The sequence below is a fragment of the Cupressus sempervirens genome, chromosome 11, assembly GCF_028749045.1.
Source record: "Cupressus sempervirens isolate cs-2001-9-10 chromosome 11, ASM2874904v1, whole genome shotgun sequence".
In the NCBI taxonomy this organism is placed as follows: Eukaryota; Viridiplantae; Streptophyta; class Pinopsida; order Cupressales; family Cupressaceae; genus Cupressus; species Cupressus sempervirens.
Window position 1 is genome coordinate 22,964,711 of NC_143128.1, and position 27,193 is coordinate 22,991,903.

The window sequence follows — 27,193 nt, forward strand, 5'->3', positions numbered from 1 at the left end:
TCTCCAGGTCCAACTAATACAAAGAAAGTAGATATGAATCAATATCTATTATACGTTGAAATTAAATATATGTACTCACAAAATCAATTATTTTCTTACCGCCAACAAATAGTCACTCTGTAAGTCCACCTCAAATGCTCGTGGACGATCAGGCGTGACAAGACCCTACAACAATTCAATAAAAATATTCACTTATAAATAACATTAGAAATTTTGAGATTAACTATTATAAACAACAACTAAAACGAAGAAAATTCTTTCATACCTTCGTCAGTGGTTGTGAGCTAGCCACAACTGCGGCCACTCCACTATCAACAAACTGTCGTAGATGAGGAGGTGTGTCCGACATCATGAGTTGCACGCCATACAATACACATTATATCTAACATGAAACATGGAATAAATATAATCAAATGAATTAAATTAACATGAAACAACTGTACCTATGTGAAGCTCGTATGATGTCTCTGCTCTGCGTCTGTGGTAAAGGTTGAGGGTCCTGTGGAGAACTGATGCACATGCATATTTTTTTTGGTCAATCCTTAATATGATTACCTAATAAATATATGTATTAATTAAAATGATTAAATTGATACATACCTTAGGACTCGTCGAAGGGACAAAAAATGGGCCTAGAGGATCACTGTTAGGCCCAGGAACACTTTGACCCTAAATTTGAACAATGTCAATAAATCCTAATTAATTAATCATTCACTATACGTATGAAATGTGATCAAATTAGTAATTTACCTGTGTGTCAATGCCAAATGTCTCATTCAGGAACTGATCGGTGACAAGCCCATCATCTACACCATCTCCGACATGAGTGCCAAATGTGCATAGGGATCTGCATGAAGTGCACATGTGACCACGATGTATAGAAGGCTCCCCCTCAACTAATGGGCTTGTGGAATGGATGAGGGTCTGTGTCAAACCATTAATGGTCCATAGAGTGCTGGCCTCTACATGTTCCTTCACAACTGAAGGAATAATCACATGCTCACGCTGTGGATGGACCACGGGTGCCCTAACTACATTATGGTCACGACGTGCTCCGGGCCTCTCAAATGATGACCCCCCACCTCTACCCTGGGAGTCTAACAGATCAAAATAATTGGGGATCTCCCCAAGGACAAACTCACAATATAATTTCTTCAAAAAATACATGGGGACCTCGTGATTGTTGCAAGGAGGGGCATCAAAAACCATCCACCATCTATCCCAAAAATTATTTCTAATAGCATCATGTATGCACCAATGGATGGGGAATCATTTAGTACCCTCTCTAACAGTATTTTTCTCACCGGGTTTTCTAAATAATGGACATATACTACCTTTTGGTATTTCCTTTTTTCTAACATCTTCATATGACAATTTATTTGCATAAAATATTTTTTGTTCATCCCTCTTAGCCCGCCAAATATCTAACTGACCACTAACTGAGGCTATCTGAGTGTTAATGGATTTGAGGGATGATGCCAATTGAGCCCTCATTGGATTGGTTTGTCTGGATTCTTTCAACCGAGCAATGATTCTTTCTAATTCAGTTTTGCCTCTCTCTATTTCATTTCTTAGATTTTCTTGTGTGCCTGGTGGAGGTCTTGCAATTGGTTCGGGTTGTGGAATTTGTTCTTCTTCTTGAGGAGGGTTTTGGTTTTGGGGATCTTGATGGTTTTGATGTTCTTGTGGATTTTCTGGTTGATTATGAACATTTCCTGATAAAAAATCAATTGAAATTCAAATAAATAAACAAATCTAAATAAAAGTTGTAAAAACCCTACAAAAGAATATAAAAAACTTACAAAACAATATGAAAAATATATCAAACAATGCAAAGTTAGGTTTATATCACTTACGACGTCGTCGTGGGTGCGCTTGTGGTCTTGGATTTCGTTGACGAGGAGGCATTTTGGCAAATGGTGGTGCAAATGTTGAGTCTTCAACTCGCGTACGTGTTGCTCGCTGTAGGAGTACAAGAAAATGGTAATGAAAATGATGGGCTACAGGTTTGCAGCCCATCATATATACTTTTAATTTTTTTTAAAGCGCATACGCGCTATAGCACGTGCACGCTATAGCGCGTACGCACTGTTTAAAATAGGAAAAAAAATTTCCTTGTCACCTTTTTGGCACCACAACTCAGTGCATATGCCCATCTCCCAAGAAATAAATTGAGTCAACTTGATCTTATGATTCCTTTGAATTTGATCCTTTACCGTCACTCGACAATCACTGTATTATGACACTTGGTCAACACTAAAATACTCAATCGTTGTATAAGCTTTTTGGCTCAGCATTAACTAACTTGCTCGATTAATACTAATGCTTGGTCAACACTAGATTTTCTCAATGCTAACTGTGGCTTGATTAACACTAGCATTACTCAACACTCCTTAGTATTTACTCTTTTTCTTGGCTTGGCTTAGCTTTCTCAATGTAAACAATTAATTTTCTTTATCAAAGTCTCTCTAATCAAATGTCCATTGTAACCTCCTTTCCATAATTTCAACCTTTCCTCTAGGTGTTATAGTTATGAGTAACTTCTCAAATCCTCTTCATCAATCAATAGTTATGACATTTAGACTAGGTAGAAATATGTCTCATCCATAGATTTCACATCAATGACAAAACAACAATTGTTCCAATTGTAATTTTTCAACAATCTTCCTCTTTGGCATTGATGGCAATATCTCAAATACTTGAAATACTAATCATAACTTAGTTACCATACAATTCAAAAGATGTCTTTTTCATGAGTGACCAATATCCTTAGTTTCATTATGATTCTCATCCATTCAAGCTTTCAAAAACGTCCTATGTTAGTTTTGTCCTTTTTCATGATTCTCGCTCTTTTATCTGAGTTTCTTATTTCATTCTCTCCTTAATAGTGTATTTCTTAGTGTATTCTCTATGTCTTTATTGTATTGTCTCCCTCTTTGACGACAATGCCAAAGACGTATAGTTGTCTCAACTTCAAATTTTGCATACATTTGATTTATGTATATTTTGCATGTTTGGCTTTTACTTGTTATTTGTTTATGATTGATCTATTATGTTGTATTGAAGTATTCTACCTTAGGCATGTCCCAAAGTAGAGTTGCATTGCACCACTGTGTAGAATGTTATGTTTAGCACATGTGATGCAATGCACCATGTATTCTTAAGTAGCTTTAGTCAGGGGAATGACCCCTAATTTACTTGTAAGATATTCATTAAATATTTGGGTAATGACTTTGTGAATATGTCAACAATATGTTCCTTTGTAGTCACATATTCTAGCTTCACTTCTTTGTCTTGAATGAGTTATCTCAAGTAGTGATACTTGATAGCAATATGCTTTGTTGTAGTGTGCATCACTAGTTTCTTTGAAATGTTAATAGCACTTATGTTATCATAATAGATAACTACTAGATCTGTGATCTCTTCTTGCATGTCTTTCAAAAATTGCCTAATTTGTATTATGTTTGAAAAATTCACTGCAGTTGTCATATACTCAACTTTAACTATTGATTAGGAAATACAATTCTGCTTCTGCTTGTCCATGACACCAATCTCTTTTCTAGAAAGAATGCACCTCCACTTATGCTTTTTCTGTCAACAATATTTCCTTCCCAATCAGAGTCAGTGAAACCTTTCAATTCAAATCTATCACTTCTCTTGTAGTATAATCCATAATCTTTTGTACCTTTTAGGTATCTCATTATCCTTTTTATAGCTATCATGTGATTTTCTTTCGAATTTGTTGAAAATCTAGCAACTATCCCAACTGCCAAGGCAATATCTAGTCTGCTATGAACAACATATTGCAATTTTTCTATCATGGATTTGTATAGGGTTTGGTTCACATCAGTAGAATCATCATTTTTAGATAGTTTATGTCCAATAGACATAGGTGTACTCGTTGGCCTTGAATCTTCCATACCAAATGTCTTCAATATTTCCTTGATGTATTTAAATACCAAACTTCTTTTGACCTACTTGCAGTCCAACAAATTATTTTATTTCACCAAACATATACATTTCAAATTTCTTTTCAATTTCATTGGCAAATGATTTACACAATGCTTCTCTTCCTCCAAATATGATATCATCAACACATATCTCAGATAAAAATGCTTCATTTTTCCTATCATTCTTCAAGTATAGATTATTGTTATCATTTTCCCTTTCAAAACCAATTTTCACCAAATAGTTATGTAACCTTTCATACGATGCTCCCGGTGCTTGATTCAATCCATAAAGAGCTTTGTTTAGCTTACATACCATGTTCCTCTTTTTTGGATCTACAAATCCTTCAGGTTGTTCAATGTATACTTCTTCCTCCATTATACCACTTAAAAATGTAGATTTGACATTAGATTTGATATACCTTGAAATTATTGTAGACTAAGTATGCAAGAAGAGTTCCAACTCCTTCAAGTCTAGCCACAGGAGAAAAAGTTTCTCCATAGTCAACTCCTTCTTCTTGTGCATAACCCTTTCATACCAGTCTCTCTTGTTTCTTGTTACTTCACCATTTTCATTGAGCTTGTTTCTAGAAACCCACTTTGTCCTGACGACATTTTTGTCTTTAGGTCTTGGTACTAGGGTCCAAGTGTTGTTCTTCTCAATCTGGTCAATTTATTCATTCATATCTTGTATCCGATCTTCATTGTCTAAAGCATCTTTTATTGTCTTGGGCTCAAATTCACTTAATAAACATGTGTCAAATTTGAGTCTTCTCCTTGTCGTAACACTTGATTCAACATCTCCAATAACTTGATCATGCTTATGATGTCTTCTCACATATTTTGCTAAAACAGGTAGCTTTCTTCTTGGTTCTTCTTTAGATTCATCTGGGAAAACAATCTCAAGCTCATTTCCTCTATTTTGCTCTAGTTCAGGTTCATATTCTAAATGCTCGACATTCACTATCTAATGGTTGGCATTTCCTGTCTCCGACTCAATGCCTTTAGTCTATAGCTTGACACTCACTCTCTGTTGTTTGACAATTTGCATTTGTACTCCATCATTTCTTTCTTGATTGGAATTTATAGCTTGATTTGTCTGTTCAAATTGAGTGTTGGGAGCATCATCATCTACATAGATGAATGTACTATAGTCTTTAGGTTCTTCATTATATGAAGCATCAACTTTTTCTGCAAACTCATCAACTCTCACATTTGCACTTTTCACAACTTTTTACTGTTAGAATTTAAGCACTTATAAACTACTTTTTTCATAGAATAGCCTAGAAATATTCCTTCATCACTCTTTGCATCAAATTTTCCATTCCTATTATCTATCAATATATAGCATCTACTTCCAAATATTTTGAAATATTTAATATTAGGAGCATAGCCATACCATAGTTCAAAAAGTGAAACATTTGTACATTACTTGACTTGAACTCTATTTAGTGTATAGACAACAATACTAACCACTTCTCTCCAATTTTTTTTTGATATGCCTTTCTCCATCATTAGTTTTCTTACACAATCCATTATTGATTTGTTTCTTCTTTCAGTTATCCCATTCTGAGGAGGGGATCCTTGGTGCTGAAATTTTTCTTTTAATCCCTCTATCATTATAGAATGTATTGAACTCATGTGAAGTGAATTCACCACCTTTGTCAAATCTCAAATACTTCAGACTCTTCCCTATTTCTTTTTCAACTCTAGCTAAATACCACTTGAATAACTAAAAAGCATTAGATTTAACTTTAAGAAACATCACAGTCATCATTCTAGAGTATTCATCCACAAATAGAATGAAATATTTATCTCTACAGTAACTTTTAACATCAATGGTTCCACATAGGTCAGTATGAAGCAGATCCAAAATATCATTAGCAGTATATGTCTTACTCTTAAAACTAGACCTGGTCATCTTTCCTAGTTGACACTATTTACACAAAGCATTGTTCGACTTTTTACAATTTAGGCAATCCTCTCACTTTCTTCATCTTATTGATATTTACCAAATTGTCAAAATTTACATGACATAATCTTTTGTGCCATAACCAAACATATTCTTGTTGTGCAAACATACACGTCTCTCCTGATAGGTCTAGATAGAATACATTATCTCTTGTCTACTCCCCAATTCTAATTAGCTTACCATCACCATCATGTATCTTGGCCTTCTTGTTGTGAAATTCAACTCTTTAACTTGACTTGTTTAGCTATGAAACACTCAGCAAATTGTAGTTAAGTCCTTCAACCCAATAAACATTTTAACATGTTATTTTGTCAGTCAGTTGAATAGTGCCTTTACCTTTATAACACATGGAATGTCTTTACCAAATTTAACACATCCACCATTACATGGACCAATGTCTTCAAATTTTTGTTTATCACTAGTCATATGATTAGAACATCCACTATTGTCTTCAAATTTTTGTTTATCACCAGTCATATGATTGGAACATCCACTATCAATTATCCATCTATCACTTTTGTTCACATAAGAAATTAATTCAATTTTCTCATCTTCATAAGACTTTTCTTTCATAGCAGCATAGACAACTTCATCATCATTACTCTCAGATTCATTATCAGACATTTCTTCATCAATATTACAAAATTTCTTACCTTTTTCATCCTTTCCCCTTCTGTAGTCCTTGTCATCTCTTTTGCCTTTGTACTTGCTTTCCTTCTTTTCATCCTTATCTTCTCTGTTAGGACATCTAGCAGCAATGTGACCAACTTTTTTGCATGAAAAATAAATGATAGGTAATTTACCTTTGTATTTACCTCTTCCTCTTCCAAACCTTTTTGCAATGAGGGATTCAAGTTCATCAATCTCATTGTCAGAACTATCACTTTCACTCTTCACATGTTTTCCTTTCTTCTTATTAAGAATCAATTGTGACTTGAAAGCATATTCAATGGTAGCAAGTGTGTAGTTATCAAAATTAGACATCTCAAAAGTAGTAAGTCTACCAACTACACCTTCTAAGGTCGTTATTACCTAGTGTGCATCTTAGTTCTTGAATTGAAGAGGCTCTAATGGCATAGATAGGGATTAGAGTCCTCAATACCTTGCTTATCATTGTTTCATCTTCAATTACTCCATTTGCTCCTCGAATAACATTAGCAACCTCTTTACCTCTTGTGCAATATTGTACTATGTTCTCAACTTCCATCATTCTCATATCATCAAATTTACCTCTTGGGCTTTCTACTTTAGCTCTTAGTACATTGTCACCACCTCCATATATGGCCTTCAATCTACCCCACATCTTCTTTGCAGTGTTGCAATATTTTAGGTCATCAAACTCAACATAGCTTAGGGCTGAGGCGATCTCCAACATTGCTTGGTTGTGATCTAACTTTTGTTTCAACTCTTTAGCAGTCAAAGGAGAAGTTGTTACTGCTACATATTCATTGCTTAGAAAATTGACAAAAACATCATTGATACTAGAAATGTGCAGCTTCATTAGGGTCTTCCATGTAGGAAAGTTCTTCTTATTGAGCTTGGGTACATCTCTCTTGTTTGTCATGATATTTAGCTTCAAGTACCTTCAAACTTATCTATGTAAGCACTGAGGTATGATACCAATTTTTAGAAATGTTTAGAATAACTGAGGAAGGGGGGGGCGGGAGGTGAATTAGTTACTTAAGGTCTATATGTACCACTTGAACATTCAAACATTAAATACTTCACTATTTTCCTTATCCTGCATATCCCGTTGTTACTCGGTCTCTACTGTAAAACTGTCATAAACTTAACTTGCATTGCATAATGAAAACATCATCTTATGTAAAAACATTCATAAGACATTCATCATAGCTTGGCACGAGGATTTTATGTGGAAACCCAATTTGAAAAAAATCACTAGCAACATGTCATTCTTTTTCACTCTTTTGAAGTGAGCTATGTTAGGAATTAACCTTGTTAAAGGTTACAATACACATTGTTAAATGTGATCTGGTTAGAGGATTTAATCATCTTATTAGGAGTGGCCTTGTAAGAGAATTTTGATCATTTTATTTAAAATGTCACCTAGTTAAAGGATTTATACAGATTGTTAAGTCTTCAAATGATTGTTAGGTCAACCTTTGTTAAAAGGATTTCAATATAGATTGTTTACAATGATAAGAAAGAAAACAATAGGCTTTGATCTATGTGATTACAATTCACTTATATTGGTTCAAATCTTTGTTCACTTCTTATACTTGCTCACTAATAAGCCTTCTATTGTCATCTCTAATCTTGATATGCTTGGACACCCTTCAAGAAATTAGTCCACTCTTCTCATCAATACGTAAGCCTTATGCTCAAAATCACTTATCAATAACAACATCACACCTGTAAGTTTTCACTTCTACCTTCACATTCACTCACTTGTATGACCTATGATCAACCTTGCTCTGTATAATCTCCTTCACATACATACTTCACATTCACAATAACTAGACAAGGCTTCATTAGAGCATAGGCGAGGCACCATATGTTTGGTTACATGTCACCTTAAATAGGCAATCTGTGATTTACCGTTTTCTACCTCCATCGTAGATTTTAGGGTTTACGATCAAGTTCAACACAATTCAACGTATATGTATATCTTGTTGATCATTCTCTATAAACTTCTCTAGAATCATTGTATTAGATCTTTACCTAACCATCACCTTGAATTTAATGATCCAACTCATCAATCATATCTTCAACAAGTTTTACATCTCCCAAGAAATCAACTGAGTCATCTTGATCTTATGATTCCTTTGGATTTGATCTTTTATTAGCACTTGACCATCACTATATTCTGGCACTTGGTCAATACTGAAATACTCGGTCACTATATAAGCTTTCTAGCTCGGCATCAACTAACTTGCTTTGTTGATACTTGTAATACCCCAAAATTGGCTCATTGCCATGATACCAATTCTGGTCTATTTCTAATCAATCATAAGACCTATTCTAATAGGCAATTCTCATTCTGCTACTTGCTACTTGACTTAATTGTCAAATGCAGAAAACCTAAATCTGCATTCATCATGCTTATTATTTAATTCCTATAGTATTTACTCATATTAGTCACATTAAACCTATTGATTAATATTTAATTTAATTATTAAGTATTTATACTTTAATTAAATTAAATTATATCCTAAGGCTAATGTATTATGGAATTAAATTTATTTAATTTAATAAATGTGCCTATTTTAATTAATTAAACGAAATTATTTAATTAAATGGAGTACTTACTTCTAAATTAATTAAACAAAGTTATTTAATTAAATGTGAAGCCATTCCTAATTAATTAAATGAAGTTATTTAATTAAATAAGAAAAGTGTCTCTAATTAATTAAATAGAATTATTTAATTAAATAGAAAAGGTAATTATGAGAGCATATCTCATTTTATTAAATTAAATATCTCAACAAAATCTTTCTTTAGTTCAAAAAAGGGAAATTTCCAGTTCACTATTGATAAAAAATGAGTTAAATCAATTAACTCCTTTTTTCACTCAAATTGAATCAGTTAACTCCTTATTTTACTCAAATTAAATCTGTTAACTCCCTTTAATTTGGGAATCTCCCTTTATGACTGAACTTCACCTTTAATCCTGACCATTGATTGAAATTGATCTCAACCATTGATGGATTTCAGAAAAGTCTATTTAAGAGACCCTCATCTCTTCATTTTGGAAGAGGTTGAATGAGAATTAGCATTGAATTGCTGCTGGATTGTGCATTCATTTAAGCTCCCTACTTTCATATTCATTTTCTAGTTTAATTATCATCTAGATTTAATATGCATACATTTAGTATAATTTCTTTTACATGTTCTTAGATTAAACATGCATACTCCATTCTAGATTAATCTGCATAATCATATAGATTAATTTCATTTCAAATCCTTCGTTCTTATAGGGTCTGGTTGCTTAAACACCTCAGATATGAGGATATCTGACAAGCAATTCCCTTTAGATAGAAGGCAACAGGTCGCTTTGCAGGCTAATTTTCGGATGAACAATCCAATGCTCATTCCAGGATGAATCCGCATACAATGACCATGTTGAAGTGTATGTGTTAGCATAGGCTGCATATTCATGCATACATTTCTGGCGCCCACCGTGGGGCTTAGAAATCAATTTTCTGGCCTCATTCTTTTTGTTTTGCATTTTAGTTTTTTATTTATATCTTGTTTTGCAGGTTTGAAGACACTTCGAGAAGGCATCCAACAATTATGAGAAAATGAGCATTTGAGAAACCTCTTCCTCTTCTCCTCTTAATCTTCTTCTATTTCTCTTCTTCTTCTTCTTTTTCTTCCTTCTCATGTTCTAAAGTTTAAAAAAAAAAAAAAAAAAAGTCTTGGGGTTCTTGAAAGATTTGATCATATCCTTCAAACGGTTCATTATTTCAATTTTTATTGTATATTTGACATGCAATCTGTAGTTTACAGTAAAAATTTTGAATTTATTTGATCAAAAATGAATTTTTAATAATTTTTTAATATATTTTCATAAAAAAATTATTTTGCAACTCAAATCATTGAATTTAAATCTGAACATTTTACTATAGATTTGGGACATGCTGCGAAGTTTACAGTAAAAATTTTGGATTTATTTTATCAAAAATGAATTTTTAGTAATTTTTTTATTTATTTCATAAAAAAATTATTTCACAACTCAAATCATTGAATTTAAATTTGAAAATTTTATTGTAGATTTTGGAAATGCTACGCAGTTTATAGTAAAAATTTTGGTTTTTGTTGAGCAAAAAATGATTTTTTATAATTTTTTAATGTATTTTCATAAAAAAATTAATTCTTGATATAAATCAAAGAATTTCAATCCGAAAATTTTATTGACTGTTTGTGAGGCTTTATATAGACTACAGTAAAAATTTTAGATTTTTTGGATCAGAATTCTATTTTTAATAAAAAAATTTATGTGTTTTCATTAAAAAAAATTATTAACTCATGATGCAAATCTTGGAATTTTAATCAATAATTTTTATTGCAGGTTTTTTATTTGGAAAATAGCAAGGAAAAAAGAAAGGCCATCCAAATATGACAAAAGAAAGCAAAAAAAAAAAAATGCATCTCGCTTTTGCTAGCTTCGAAAACAGCATAAGAATTGTTAAAAATTAGGTACAATCTACTAAGTGCGTCGCGATGATCACTAGGTAACCTTCCTCAGCTGATAACATTTCATTTGGAGCTAAAACGAACATCTCTTGTGTGTATTTCCTTCCATGTTCTCATTTTACAACACATGCATAATTTGATACTAGGTTGTGATCTCTATTAGTTTCATCTAGCAGGCTTAGTTACTAGTGATAGATCTAATTAGCTATCTTGGGTTATTGGATTCACTAATCCGCCGGCCCCTCGTTCCACCCTGTGGTTGCAAGATCAGCACCACGTTAAAGGGGAGGGGTCTATAGGAAATAAGCGTTAAATGCTCCACAAGGCAACCCTTTTGTGCTTTCTAGAACTCATTAGTTTCTGAGTTGTGGACTCGTTTTGGCTTGTGTGAGGGGTTAAATGTTCCACACCTTTGGACTCCCCTCACAATAGTTAAAGCGTTAAGTGTACCACCTTGTGCTTTTTGATTGCTTTTGGATAGATTTGCTTTTGAGAATTAACATCTGTACACACATAGTAATTAAGCCCCCATGAACACTATTCGTGGATCTTGAGGGAGTGGGTTCCTAGTGAAACTCCTCTCTAAGATAGATTCCTTGTAGGTGGGGGAGGATACTTCGAGCATCTCACGGATAGATGAATCTTCAACTTGTTGATTAAGGCATCCTTTCTCCGGAGAGGTTGATAGATCACTAGAAGATGATATCATAGATCTTTAAGAGATAATCTTGGTTTAGCGTGTTGGATTAATCTATCTGCTTTGATTGGGCTAAAGGTGAAAAGGTGTCAAGACCTTGAATCTGGAAGCTAAGTCCCCTTGTGGTACACTATTGTGAGTTGGTCACCTTTAGAGAGGGTTAACCGTAGTAGACAATCCCTCTACAGGGCAAACTGCGTTGACGGAACCTCGAGCAGTAATAGCCATTTTTGACGTGGTAGTGACAACCGCTATATAAATGTCCTTGTGGAAGAAATCTCCATGGGTGGGGTTCATTGTGGGTTGTCAGATCTCCCCAGCAGCTCTTGAAGATTAAGTTCTCAGACTGTGTTGAAACCTCGGTGCGTCGGGATTGGAGGTCACCCCTGTGAGTCATAAAAGTTGCAGAGTCAAAACATTACTAAAAACCTTAGAGAGGCCAAACTTTTCACTTTCTAGGAATTTGTGCAATGATTGTAAAACTCTTTGAAAACATACACAAATAGCTCTCCTAGGGATTAGCACAAACTAAGTCACTTGATTGTTCATGTGCAAGGTTTCTTTTGTCCTTGCTCATTGTTTTCAGACGTGCTTGAAATCACCTGCTTGCTATTCTACGTGCCTGTTTATCTACCTGTTTACTGAAACGAATCAACAATCTGTCCAAAACTATCTAAAATCTTCAAAGTATTTTCAAAATCCAGTTCAGTTGTCAGTCTGGTTTCCATTTTCACACACAGTTTGCAAACTTTTGCGCGAATACTTGTTGTCCTACTACTTCTTCACGCAACTTTGTCCAAGTTCTCGTACAAACAGTTGCACATCTCCATGTGAGATCTTTATTCTATCCAAGTTAACCTCGCACTACTTTGCGTGGCCTATAGCACATCCTCGTATGAAATCTTTATGCTATCCTGAGTCTTTGCATGGCCTTGTGTACTTTCTCATGCGCCTTTCAGAGGATCTTCACGTGAGATCTTGAGTCTGAACTGTCAAGTTAGTTTGTTAGAGCTATCTGTACTTTGTTCCAAGTTTTTTTCCTACATTGGTTTACTATTTCTCGATCTGAAAATAGTCCCAAACAGTGGCATCCTGCTTAGCTAATGACTTGCGATCCATACTTTAACTAGTCTTGTCTCTCATTTATCTTGCTCTTGTCCTTTAGTGCTTGTTGTACTCTGTGTCATGATAGTCATAATCTTTGGTTGTTCTAGCCTTCAAATCAGACTATTCATACCTTAGTATACTGCACTCTTATCTTGCTTTTCTGAGACTACGCTCTAGTGTGGTCCTTGTCTAAGCTTTTTCATTTTGTCATTGTCTATGACTATGGCAACTTGACTTATGTTCTAAAACATGGTTGTCACTACTTAAAACATAGTACATCAAAATGGCTAACAACAAATGTGCTAAATCCAATATTCCTAGTGAGGAAGAAGGGATTCTAATTACAAACATGAAGAAACAAATTGAAACGATAAGGGCTCAACTTCAAAGACTAAAAGAAGGGGAAAACACATCATCGAACAAATTCTCCTTAAGAGAAATTTTCCCTTTCTCCTATGACAACCAAAAATCACATTCTTGTGATCTTGAATCCAAGACATCTGAGAAAACCTCACATATGCCCAAGAAATCTAGAAATATCTTTGAAGAAAAACCTTGGGAACCTAAACCAAAGCGTGATTCCACACCTTTGGGAAAATCTTATGAATTAACCTTGGAAGAACTTCTTGAAGAAAAACTCATTACTTTACCTAAGCTCACTTTGGCGGGAGTTTCCTTTATGAGTAACTATTGTGCCTATCATAGACATAATTTACATAAAACTTCACATTGTAAGGAGCTGAAAAACAAGATTCAAGATCTTTTTGATAATGGCATAATTCAAAAATCTAAGCTCTCAACTACTAAAGATTCTACTCTCAAGAAGGATCAACCTCATGAAACCATGTCTAGTAAAGGTTCAAACACAACTTCTACTTCCTCCAACATACATCCACCTTCTAAATTGTCCAATCCTTCCAACACATATTCACCAAAAGAACTCACTACTCCCCTAGTTGACTATGTGTACCCTCAAAGACTACCTTTAAAGGAAACTCAAGCTAATCTTGACTTAGCTACAAACCTCTCCCATACTACACAAAGCAAAGATCCAAAACCTCCATGTGTTGCTCCTCCTATTATCCCCAATCCAACTATTCCTCCATTGTCCCTTCAAGAGCCTGTTATGGAGACTCTAGAAATATATTCGAATACAGATTCAGATACTCCCTCATCCTTGGATTTGGTTTCATGTCAAGAGGACCACTTAAATGATGAAGAAACAAGTGTTGATCAAGACCAAGATTCCTTCATCCACTTTCAAGTCTTCCAAGATCTTGTGCCTCCATCTCAAGAGCCACATAGTCCTCCATCTCCCATGTCATACACCTCTACTAAGCAAGATCAAGATATTCCTTCCACCATCCTTAAGGAGATTACAAAAGACCAAGAAAAGGATACTTTTCCTATGTTACCCAAAATTCCTTTTGAAGAGAAAAGTGTTCCCTCGCTCTCTTATTCTACCTCGCTACATTCACTTCCAAACTATGCTCAAGCTTTAAATACTCTTGTCAAAGGTATTGCTCCTATAACAGTTACTCATAAATCTATTGATGGCTTTGGTCATATTTCTCACTCTAAAGATGTTGATATCCATACTCATGGTTCATTCACATCTTCTAAATCTATCCTTGGTCCCTATCCATCTAAGCTAAAACCTTCAAGTCTTCCATCCATATCGGGACCTTATGTTCCTCTATCTCCTATTGCCACTACTAGCTCATTACACATTCCTCCTACCCTACCCCAAGATCAACAAAGATACACATACTTGAACTCTTCACATTCACATTTCCATCTAAACCAGTCACATTGGCCTCATTCATCCACAAGTCCCAAGTCCTTTGGAAGTAATTTGGATGATCAACTCAAACACAAGTGCATGAATCCATCCTCAAAAGTTCACTATGTCTCCTCTAATCGACATGTGAATGTCAAGAAGGAAAATAGACAAAAGAGATTGCAAAGGTCCACTATTCAAAGAGCTCAACCAAAGAAAGTATGGGTTCTTAAATATGTTATTGAAGAAATGCATTCCAAAGCATCTAATAAAAAATCAAAAGCTATATGGATTCCCAAGTCTCTTTTGAAGGACTTGAATATTGAAAACAAATCAAAGTTGACATTCAAGCTTCCAAAGGTTTCCACTTCATCTCCTTCCCAACATCTTCCTAAAAAGGTTTCAAAACCTTCTACTCCACCTTCCTCCAAAATTATTCCACCACCTCATGCATCTAAACCTCATACTATTTCATCCATATTTCGTCCATCATTCCACTACCCTTCAAGGTGTGTGTCAATGTTGATCTTGCCCACTTTTTCTTCTCCCCTTGCACATCCCTTTCAATACCCTATCCCCTCCACCTTCTATCCTTCCCCTTTTATCCTTCCATCCCATTTATCTTATCCATATCCTAAACCTTGTCCTCCATATATCTTTTCTACTATCTCCCTCCATTACCTTATCAGCATCTTTGAGCGTACCTTGCTATGGCCTTGGCTTATCATAACTTACATTATAGGAGTGCTATCTAACTTGAGAAAGGCTTGAATTCTTTCCAAAAACTCTAAAAATCCAAAAAAAAAAAAAAAATGTGCCTTGGTGAAAACTTGGAAACAGGGACCTTGGTAGCAAAAGTAAAGATAAATAAATGTGTCCTATGGTGAAAACCACTTCTTGTGGCACCTTGGACAAGTACCATGATGAAAACCTGGTAAATAGGCATCATGCGTAATTCTTCCATCCATGACATCCTATCATGATCTTGCTTATCCTTCAGATGTCCTCATTCCTAAAGTCATTCACTCATAACCTCCATAACAAACTTTGTTATCCTATTTAGTTAACCCTTTGGTCTTGATCAACGAAAGAAAGAAGAATACTCAGTTCTTACCAATCTCTTGACATGGTCATTTTCTTGGATTACTTACACGATACCCTTCATTACACTATGAGCTTATGTTGTTGTATCCTTTTCCCTAGCTTGGGTAATCTTGTGAAGGCTTTCCTTGAGGGTAACATTCACCGCTTCATACTCCTTGCTTATCCATCTCTGCTTATCCACTCGCTTGCTACTACATCTCGTCCTACACCTTGCTAGACACTGGAACAAAATCAAGGTGATCCTTCTTGAGAGCTAGTAATCTCTGAAAAAAATCTAAAAATCAGAAAAAGTCCTGAAAAAAAATTGTTACCCTGGTGAAAACATAGCAATAGGCACCTTGGTAACACCAAAAAAAAAAAAAAAAAAGAGAGAAAACTTGCCAAGAAGGTGAAAACCTGGTAAATAGGTGCCTCTTGTTCCCAATGCCTCATCTTGCAGCATATCTTCTGGCTATTTTGTACAGTCGGTTTCGCGCTTTCACTTTCCTACTTCTTGCTCATGTATCCATGGATTGAGTCTTGTCACAGCTCGGGGGCATTCCCCCTTAGTGTCACTATTTTCGAGATTCTCATAGAATCTCCTTTGCGACAGTCACCAGTGGTCCTCACTGTGTCTGCCTACTGTCGCTAGTGTCACTATTTTCAAGATTCTCATAGAATCTCCTTCGCGACAGTCACCAGTGGTCCTCACTGTGTCTACCTACTATCGCTAGTGTCACTCTTTTTGAGATTCTTCTCATAGAATCTCCTTCGAGACAGTCACCAGTGGTCCTCACTATGTCTGCCTACTGTCGCTAGTGTCACTCTTTTCGAGATTCTCCTCATAGAATCTCCTTCACGACAGTCACCAATAGTTCTGACTGCGTCTGCCTACTGTCGCTATTGTCACTCTTTTCGAGATTCTCCTCATAGAATCTCTTTCACAATGGTCACTAGTTGTTTCAGCTGCGTTTGCCTACCGTTGCTCAGGTCATCTCTCAAGATTCTTTTATGGAAGATCTCTTTTGCATCAGTCACCAGTCGTCCCGGCTGTGTCTGTCTACTGTCGCTTAGTCCTCTTTAGGTTCTTCATCATGAAGATTCATCTTTGACCTCAGTCATCAGTCATTCTGATTGCGTCTGCCTACTGTCATCACCCTACTGAAGAGATTTCTTTCAACATGTTCTGGACATTGACACTTGACATCAATCCCAAAAACATTGAACTCAAAAATGATATAATTGTTTGGATATGGTGAACATTTTCTTTGTTTGCTTTGTTTTGCTTTATCATATCTCCTCGAGCAACTCGATGATGTCATCTTCGACTAGAGAAGCAATGACTGGGGGCATGATCTTTTTCTTTGCTTTCTATTTGCGGTTTAGTTCCAATTAGTTGATACATTCCTATAAAAGGGGTGTCCACTATAAGAGCCTCCATCTTGTATTGCATGGCCGGGTGTACCTCGACTCCTTTTATAAGAATACATCAATAACGTTGGTGCTTCTCCTTGTTTGTTGGAGTGAACTCTTCATGCTATAGTAAATACTAATACTCATCCTGTTAAGTGAATGTACAGGTCACTGTGAGTATATCTAGCACACTTTTGTCTCAGGTTACGAACGCAAGGGTCATTCAGACAGAATGAATACTGAATGCTTAGCATAAGAGGGATCTCTCGTGTGTTTGGTATGCCTGTCATGCAAGCAACATTCTGGTCATCCTAGCGCCTATGCTTTGATGCTTATGTTAACTTGCTACATTAAAAGGGACAAATGTTCTGGTCATTCTGGCTTCTTGTGCCTCGAATGCTTACATTTAATCCCGACAAACCAATAACGTATGTTATATTCATATTTCCATGATTGCAATGTCAGTGGGAATTGTATAACATACGAGCTTTATTTTATATCCGGTGATGATTAAATATTGAGGCTTGGTAACCAGACCTAGGGTTGCATTTAACATAGTCTTGCATTACATAATTCACTTGCATAAGCGTGTGATTCAATTGCAAATCTACTTTCACCTTCTCTAATGAGGGATTGCTGATCTCTTCAAAGAATCAAATTCATTCACGAACTGCACAAATGATTGATTAATCACCCTCTTGGATACTTTGGTTTCTCTGAATCCATTTTTTTCGAGATCGAATTCGAAATTTGACACACTTAAGTGGCTCAAAAATGCATTTTAAAATTTTTTGTGCAATCCAAATTTTTCTAATACTTTGCGATTCTTGGAATCTTTTCAACACAAACTTGGTCTTTTGGACCTCGAGATCGTTCTGATCTCTTCATATTTCTTCAGATCATTATGATCTCTTCATATTTCTTTAGATCGTTTCGATCTCTTCATATTTCTTCTGATTATTCTGATCTCTTCATATTTCTTCAGATCATTCAGATCTCTTCATATTTCTTCTGATCATTCTGATCTCTTCTTTATTGTTCAGATCATTCTGATATCTTCTACATTTTGTTGAATCTCAAATGTCTTCTGTATCTATTGCTATATTGCTTCACATCTATTTCTAGTGTCATCTTTCGATTTCGCTCTTGAGGGGGCAGGATGATTACATCATTGAATACCTATTGCTTGGGGCATATGGTTCCCATCTTATGTCCTTATCACTTGGGGCATCTCATCACTCAGGGCATTTTGTTCCCTTCTATCTGGCATCTTTGCCATCTATCTTATCTTTTCATCAATTGATCAACTTCATAACAACTCTTCTCAGAGTTCGATAGATAGGTATTGGGACAGTCTAAACCCCGACTCCTAAGGATCAAGCCTTGTCTGGGGATGATTCTATGACTCATGATTGGACCTTGTTATCTTTTTTTTCTCTTAGTTATCTAGGTGTTCTATCTGGATCCTTGAAGTTTAAGCTCCATTCTGGAGATAATCTTCTAAATACTTTCAATCTTAGGTATCTAGGTGTTCTATCTAGATCCTTGAAGGTTAAGCTCCGTTTTGGAGATAGTCTTCTAAATGCTTTCAATCTCAGGTATCTAGGTATTCTATCTGGATCCTTGAAGATTACGCTCTGTTTTGGAGATAGTCTTTTAAATGTTATTATTCTTAGGTATCTAGATGTTCTATCTAGATCCTTAAAGGTTAAACTTTGTTCTAAAGAAACCTTTTAAATGCTTATCAATTTTAGGTATCTAGGTGTTCTATCTGGATCCTTGAAGATTACGCTCTGTTTTGGAGATAGTCTTCTAAATGCTATTATTCTTAGGTATCTAGATGTTCTATCTAGATCCTTAAAGGTTAAACTTTGTTATGAAGAAACCTTTTAAATGCTTATCAATTTCAGGTATCTAGACGTTCTATTTAGATCCTTGAAGATTACGCTCTGTTCTGGAGATAGTCTTCTAAATGTTATTATTCTCAAGTATCTAGATGTTCTATCTAGATCCTTAAAGGTTAAACTTTGTTCTGAAGAAACCTTTTAAATGCTTATCAATTTTAGGTATCTAGATGTTCTATTTGGATCCTTAAAGGTTAAACTTTGTTTTGAAGAAACCTTTTAAATGCTTATCAATTTTAGGTATCTAGACGTTCTGTTTGGATCCTTAAAGATTACGCTCTGTTCTAGAGATAGTCTTTTAAATGCTACCAATCTTAGGTATCTGGGTGCTCTACTTGGATTTCTTGGGATTAAGCTCTGTTCTAGAGATAGTCCTTAAAAGCTTATCAATTGATCTCTGTGTCATCAACTTCAGAACTAATCTCATCTTTGCATCATGCTTTCTGATTTTCTTTGAATTGAACATGCTGCTTGCACATTCATTTAAAGAGGGGCAAAATGTAATACCCCAAAATTGGCTCATTGCCATGATACCAATTCTGGTCTATTTCTGATCAATCCTAAGACCTATTCTAATAGGCAATTCTCATTCTGCTACTCGCTACTTGACTTAATTGTCAAATGCAGAAAACTTAAATCTGCATTCATCATGCTTATTATTTAATTCCTATAGTATTTACTCATATTAGTCACATTAAACCTATTGATTAATATTTAATTTAATTATTAAGTATTTATACTTTAATTAAATTAAATTATATCCTAAGGCTAATGTATTATGGAATTAAATTTATTTAATTTAATAAATGTGCCTGTTTTAATTAATTAAACAAAATTATTTAATTAAATGGAGTACTTACTTCTAAATTAATTAAACAAAGTTATTTAATTAGATGGGAAGCCATTCCTAATTAATTAAATGAAGTTATTTAATTAAATAAGAAATGTGTCTCTAATTAATTAAATAGAATTATTTAATTAAATAAAAAAGGTAATTATGAGAGCATATCTCATTTTATTAAATTAAATATCTCAACAAAATCTTTCTTCAGTTCAAAAAAGGGAAATTTCCAGTTCACCATTGATAAAAAATGAGTTAAATCAGTTAACTCCTTTTTCTACTCAAATTGAATCAGTTAACTCCTTATTTTACTCAAATTAAATATGTTAACTCCCTTTAATTTGGGAATCTCCCTTTATGACTGAACTTCACCTTTAATCCTGACCATTGATTGAAATCGATCTCAACCATTGATGGATTTCAAAAAAGTCTATTTAAGAGACCCTCATCTCTTCATTTTGGAAGAGGTTGAATGAGAATTTGCATCGAATTGCTATTGGATTATGCATTCATTTAAGCTCCCTACTTTCATATTCATTTTCTAGTTTAATTCTCATCTAGATTTAATATGCATACATTTAGTATAATTTCTTTTATATGTTCTTAGATTAAACGTGCATACTCCATTCTAAATTAATCTGCATAATCATATATATTAATTTCATTTCAAATCCTTCGTTCTTACAGGGTCTGGTTGCTTAAACACCTCAGATTTGAGGATATCTGACAAGCAGTTCCCTTTAGATAGAAGACAACAGGTTGCTTTGCAGGCTAATTTTCGGATGAACAATCCAATGTTCATTCCGGGATGAATCCACATACAATGACCGTGTTGAAGTGTGTGTGTTAGCATAGGCCGCATATTCATGCATACAATACTAATGCTTGGTCAACAATAGATTTTCTCAGCACTAATTGTGGCTTGGTTGACACTAGCATTAATCAACACTCCTTAGTATTTACTCTCCTACTTGGCTTGGCTTAGCTTTCTTAACATAAATAATTATTTTGCTTTATCAAAGTCTCTCTAATCGAATGTCCATTGTAACTTCATTTCCATAACTTCAACCTTTCCTCTAGGTGATATAGTTACAAGTAACTTCTCAAATCCTCTTCATCAATCAATATATATGACAATTAGACTAGGTAGCAATATGTCTCATCCATAGATTTGACATCAATGACAAACCAACAATTGGTAAATAAACCTTGTAGTTTATGAAACAACAAAGAAATTACCACTATTTAATAGTTTGAGTCATAACAAGAGTAATCACCATTAGTAGTTGAATCTCTATTTTAAGAACTGATAATAACAAATACTACATTTTGACTTAAGCACTCTCACAAAATTTCCATTAAGCTCATTCTTCAATGCCAAATCTTAAAGGCTAACTAAATCAAACAAAATTACATTTATCCCTCGTATTTTGGAAATTTACCTAAGACTAATAATAATTATATTTACTAATAAAAAAAATTTATGGGAAGAAGAAAATTAATAATAATACAAACTAAAAGACAAAATCGAAACACAACAAATAAAGATTATTGTTGCATCACTAAAAAGATTAGTCATCTAACAAGAGACAAACACTAGTAGAAAAAGGAATTATCACTACTGAAAACATGATATAATAGGCACACAACCGCTAAGTGATAAGAGTCTACAATACACAAATATGTCCACATGGCAACATTTAAAATAAAAACCTTGTTGTCTTTGCTAATTTATTTGGCTGTCATGAGTTGTTCTTTCCTCTTTCACAATGACACCTTCAAAAGCCTTGGTAGCTCTTCCCATCTCCTCGAACAATCTATACAATCGCATTGTATTGTAACCCAGGATGGATGACCACAACCTTAAGTTGAGAAAGAATACTTGCAATATGTGTCTTAAGGGCATCACTGTTAGAATCCTGATCATTTAGTGAAGTGGCTATGGAAGTCATATGGGTAAGAAGGCTGGAGCATATACTATAGACTTCAATTTTGCAAGGAGAAAAGTAGTGTGATAGGGCATCAAGACATATAATCTTCTAGATGCATTTGATGATGGTGAGATGACGAGAGCTTGATATCTTGTTATGAGCTGATGAATATCCTAAGAAGGCAATTTTCTATGACTATGTGAAGAGGAAAAGTGAAGAGATTAGCCCATAACTTTTTACATGATGGCCGACCTAGAAGCAATGTTTGAAAGTTTCAATCTTGTCACAAATTGGACATGAAGAGACATGGCTGAGAAATTTAAGATGAGAGTCAACTAGGAGTTTTGCATGCAAAAGCTTCCAAGCGGTGAATTAAGAGTTAGCATCGACTTTAGCCTTCCAAAGTTGATGGCTAAGTTTGTGTCAAGTACACCGCTAAAAATTGTATCTCCATTGAGAGTTAAGACACAAGAGATGAACAAAATGGGCTGAAGTTGGTTATAGATGATTTGGAGTGGGAAGGACCTAAGGCTACAACCATTAGGCCACCTCCAATCTCTTAGAAAGCATGTGGCAATTAGTGAAGATGGGAATGAGGAGGTTATGGGGAACAATTTTATGAATTTCCATAATTGTGCCCTTACCATTTTAATTTAGATTAAAGCTTGATTTAATACTGTTCCATGATTTCCATGTAAAACTTGAAGGATCCCATAGATCTTTAAAGGTTTGAATACTTTGTTGAAGAGGCGTTTAACTTTAAACCTATGTATCCGAGTAAGAGGGTAATTATTTTCATGGATCAAACGATTCCACCAATTGACGAATTTGCAAAGCTACATCCATGGCTAAATGACTAATCAAACCAAGATAACTTGTCAGAAATCTGTTGCCATGCTTTCCATATGCAATTGAAAATTAAAAATCAATTATTAAATATTGCTAGGACAGAAAACGACGTTGGAGCGTAACTTACCTTGTCGAAAAGAACTAATAAACAATTTCTTTTTAAAAAAACAGTATCTATAAAGGGACAAATTAAGGCCATGGAGCACTAGTCTCTATCTGACCTACTGAACATGGAAATATTGTATTCTAGTCGAAATAGAGAACCAATTTTTACCACATGTATTTTGAGCCTTGGTGTTTGATTCTGTAACGAAGACACAGTCTGAAGTCACGTGTGTGGCTACAAGAAGACACAACCCCATTAAGTCACAACAAGATATAAATAATATTATTGAGTCTTAGTCTTATAAATAATGCATCACGTGGAAGGTACCTGGCCGGGCCGGATGCTTTTTCTCATGCTCGGTGAGTCGCTTGGCACCAACAATTTATTCTGAAATGAATAGTGTATTACTGTACATCCATTATTGTTTTTCTTCTCCTGTCCTGACAAATACTCGTGGGAAACACCAAATATTTTACTGCAACAACATGTTTTTTAATAAATGTCTAACCAATCGATGATCATACATTTGACAACGTATGTTTGATAATCATTGAATTTTAGATAAACAAATTCACTCTGTGATTAAAGGAGATGCAGAATGGGCCATGGCGAAGACAAAATTAGTGTTGACACCTCACAGGATCCATTTCAATCTGAGAGACTGGAGATCAATCGTTAAATAACCAGAATGAATGCATTTGGTGAGTTTTCTGGCATAGGCGCCAGCGCTGATCGCGTTCGTGAGCTGACGCCTTCTTTTCGTATTCCGTGCGCGGGACTTTCAGTCTACGGAATGTACAAAAACTGTTAAAAGGAAGTTGAGATTCTGGAGTTGGAGTTGTTACCGCATTTATCTCATGGAGCGATGTATTAATCGCTTCCGTTTACAAAACTCAGTCAGGGTCGTCGGTTCACACGGAATTTCTACCCAGATTGTTAAGGTCAGAGATTTATCCGCTTCTTTGGGGCTGCCTTTGAACAGGGCTGGATTGCAGCAGAATCTTTTGAGACTTGGTTGCGGATCAATTGTGCCTTTCAACCAAAAGAGAGAAACAGATGAATCTTTGGGACTTAGTTTTCGGCAATTGAGATGTGCTTCTGATGCTCAACAACTAGTTGAAGTAGGAGATTCGACATTAAAAACAGAACCGCCTGTTTTGGTGGAAAACGGGCTAGAACTCGTCGAGCAAGAAATTCTCGAGGCATCATTGAGAAGAGATCTTGTTCCAGATGAGCTAAAAGGTCCTGGTCGGCTTGAATCTGGACCTTCATCGAATGGCAATGTACATGGATCCAAGCTTTCAGAAAGAGTGGAAAATGGGAGTAAGAATAGGGCAGGGACAACCCATCCAGCTGTTCGAGAATGTGTCCAAATTGGGAAACACATGGAGATGGAGCGGGAAATTTCAAATATTGGATCCCTTCCAGTAGTAAATGGGCCAGAGGAAGGAGAAGTTGAAGTTAAGGGTATTTGGCAGCAAATGAAAGATATTGTAATGTTTGCGGGACCGGCTCTTGGGATTTGGCTTTCTAATCCTAGTATGAGCCTCATTGATACTGCTGTTGTAGGCAGCAGTAGCTCGATGGAACTTGCTGCTCTTGGTATTTTCTTAAGACCAGCCTTAGAGAGAGATGGGGAGATAAATGCTTTTTTATTTTTTTATTTTTCTGTAATTCATTGTTCTCTTCTTCAACGTGTTATTCACATTTTTAAGCCCTTTTCTATTTTCCTTACGATGAAATGGCACAAGCTTCTCGAATGTTGTTACCAATACTATTAGTTTCAAGTTTCCATCCTCCAAATAGCTGCGTGGTAGTAAAAGCAGATGCTTCATCCTAAAAGTCTTCCTGTAATTTTGATGTATTTTATGATAAACCATGATTACATATCATTTTGTAGGTATCAAATTCTGAATTTAGTAGAGTTAATCTTTGTGGTGGTCAGAAGGTCGTTGAACTGGGGTAGAGAGGCATCATCTAGAGGTATCATTTAGTGTCAGAGTGACGGCAGTCTCGTACACCTACTACTTAGGACTCCATAAGATCATTCAATCCAGTATTTTTTTGCGTTCAAGTGTAGTTAACCGTGGAGTCCTAATTTTTTTTCTAATCAATTAAGTCCATTATTTGCATTATCAGCAAGATTCCTAATGCATGTTGTTTATTCAGGACACTATTGCTTATTTTTATTTAAGATTGACTGGTGGACACTATGCCAATTTTTATTTAAGATTGACTGGTGAATCTATGGACCATTCTCCAAAGCAGCTTGGTTTCTTTAATTTTTAATGGAACCGAGATTGATCCTACCTGTTGTAAAAATTAGAGGATATAATTTTTTTCTCTGTTGCGTAATATCCAATTTTGCCATGCCACTCGGCCACACATAGCACATTCAATTACCCGGCTTGATGCCTGTCTAATGTAGTAGGTTTTGGCTATATCGGGGGCTGTACAGATGTCTAGGCAAAGTGAACACATTGATAATGTCTTATGCTTTAATCATTATTCTGCGATTTTACCAAAATATATAGCATGCTGAAGTGTGTTTACTTTGGACAACTTTTTTTTCAGGACCAGGCACAGTTATGTGCGATCAGTTAGGTTATATCTTCATGTTTTTGTCCATTGCGACATCAAACTTAATTGCATCATCTCTCGCAAACAAAGTAAGTTTTTTCTATCCAAAGTTTGTTAATTTTGATTTCTTAGTATGAATAATCAGCTTGGAACTGTGAACTATATCATTATGGAATGCATAAATTGCCGAAGGAAAAATGTATGTAGGTGGGTACTTTAATGGAAAAGGAGGAGGTCCTCAGTAAGTGATTCTCCGGAGTTTGGGCACATAGTTATTATATGTAAGGACACGGACTTTGACCTCAGTCGAGGAAAAAGGGGTTTGAAAGTACGATGGTATGGGAAAGCAATGCCTGAGGCTATGGAAAGCATCTTAGTTTAATATAATTTAGTTTTGATTTTCTAATCTTGCTTTTTATTTTTCTTCTACAGATAACAAGATAATTTAAGCTCAATGTACTTTTTCTCAAAACTTTTCCCATTAAGGATTGATTCAATTGGTTATCTCATCGAGTTCTATAATTTTAGTAATGATGTGAACCTCGAGTTTGGACTCCTAGTTGGGGTTCCAGATGCAAGCTAATATTATATGACGTTGGGAAGAAAAAACTTGTGAAGGCTATTAGCCTGTTGAGAAAGAAAATATAAAAGATCAATCCAATGTGAGGCTATATTTTTCACAATAATCTTAAATGATCCTCCTATATTTCTTGAAGCAGAGTCACCTATGTTGGTGCCCTCTTCAGATGATTTCTCCCCTCAGATCGCTCCTTGATCACTATATTCTTTGATATCTTTATTCTTACTACTTCTCCACAAGAATGTTGTGTGAGCACTGAGGATTATTGTAGAATGCTCAAGCTTTAAGTCGAAAAGAACAATGTTAAAATACACATCGAGTCAATGTCTTGCAGTATCATTACAAATAGCTATTTTAATAGCGGTTAAACTAGGATTAATAAGGGTGCTGCTGGATGGAGGCTGTTTTTCAATATTTTCTGGTTATCTAGTCTGTCAATTATCGTCCTGCATTAACTCTTTTGCCAAAAAACACTTTAGAACTTACAATATTTGATGAACAACTAATGCTGTGCAGTCACCTGCATCTTCATTTAAATTTCTAGCAGCACTCAAGTCAAAACTTTTAATGACCAGTGACTTGCATAGAATCATCGCCCCTGATTCTTCTGTGAAAGTTTTTGTTTGCAAATTTGTTTCCAATGAAGAAGTTTTCTGTTTGCTTGCTTCAGATTGTATTTGTGATAAAAAACAAGCATATAGAAAGGAACTTTTGCAACATAGCGTAGAATAACAAAAGTGATGCAATAGCTGAATTAACCCCTTAGCAAACATCTGCAGCACATTTCAAACACAGAAGCAATCTGGTCTACAGCAGAAAATTAGATAGATTCAGCTTATCCAAACAAACTCATTAGAATTCTTGTTGAAGTTGAATTGGCTTTACAAAACAGTGAGCCAAGGGCAACTGGTTTCTCAATATAAAACTGATTTTTATGGTTTGTTCTTAGAGACCTCAGAAAAAAACTCAAAATTTCTCCTCCAAAAACCTCTCTACACACATCGCCATCCCAGGATACTATACACCTAAACTCCTCTAAAAGCAAAGCTTCCCAAAATAATAAGAGATTTTGCAGCTCTCCCTAAATTATTACACAGCCCCCTCACAGATGGTGAAGTTGAATTGGCTTTACAAACAGTGAGCCAAGGCCAACTAGCTTCTCAATGTAAAACTGATTTTTATGATTTGTTCTTAGAGACCTCAGGAAAAAACTCAAAATTTCTTCTCCAAAAACCTCTCTACACAC

The 27,193-nt window shown here is 35.1% G+C and overlaps 1 protein-coding gene across 4 annotated transcripts in view; it reads left to right on the forward strand.

The window, feature by feature from the left end:
- The first annotated feature begins 22,888 nt into the window (after nucleotides 1–22,888).
- LOC149528041 (protein DETOXIFICATION 46, chloroplastic-like) overlaps nucleotides 22,889–27,193 on the forward strand; it is a 114,995-nt gene continuing 110,690 nt past the window's right edge. For 2 of the 4 annotated variants that reach the window (XM_089811248.1, XM_089811250.1), the window contains exons 1-3: nucleotides 22,889–23,146; nucleotides 23,349–24,389; nucleotides 25,362–25,456. In XM_089811248.1, coding sequence (XP_089667374.1) covers nucleotides 23,645–24,389; nucleotides 25,362–25,456 — 840 coding nt within the window. In that variant the 5' untranslated portion in view covers nucleotides 22,889–23,146; nucleotides 23,349–23,644. Of the gene's footprint in view, nucleotides 23,147–23,198; nucleotides 24,390–25,361; nucleotides 25,457–27,193 lie in introns of those variants that run through there. The other 2 variants (XM_089811247.1, XM_089811249.1) reach the window with 1 other exon arrangement.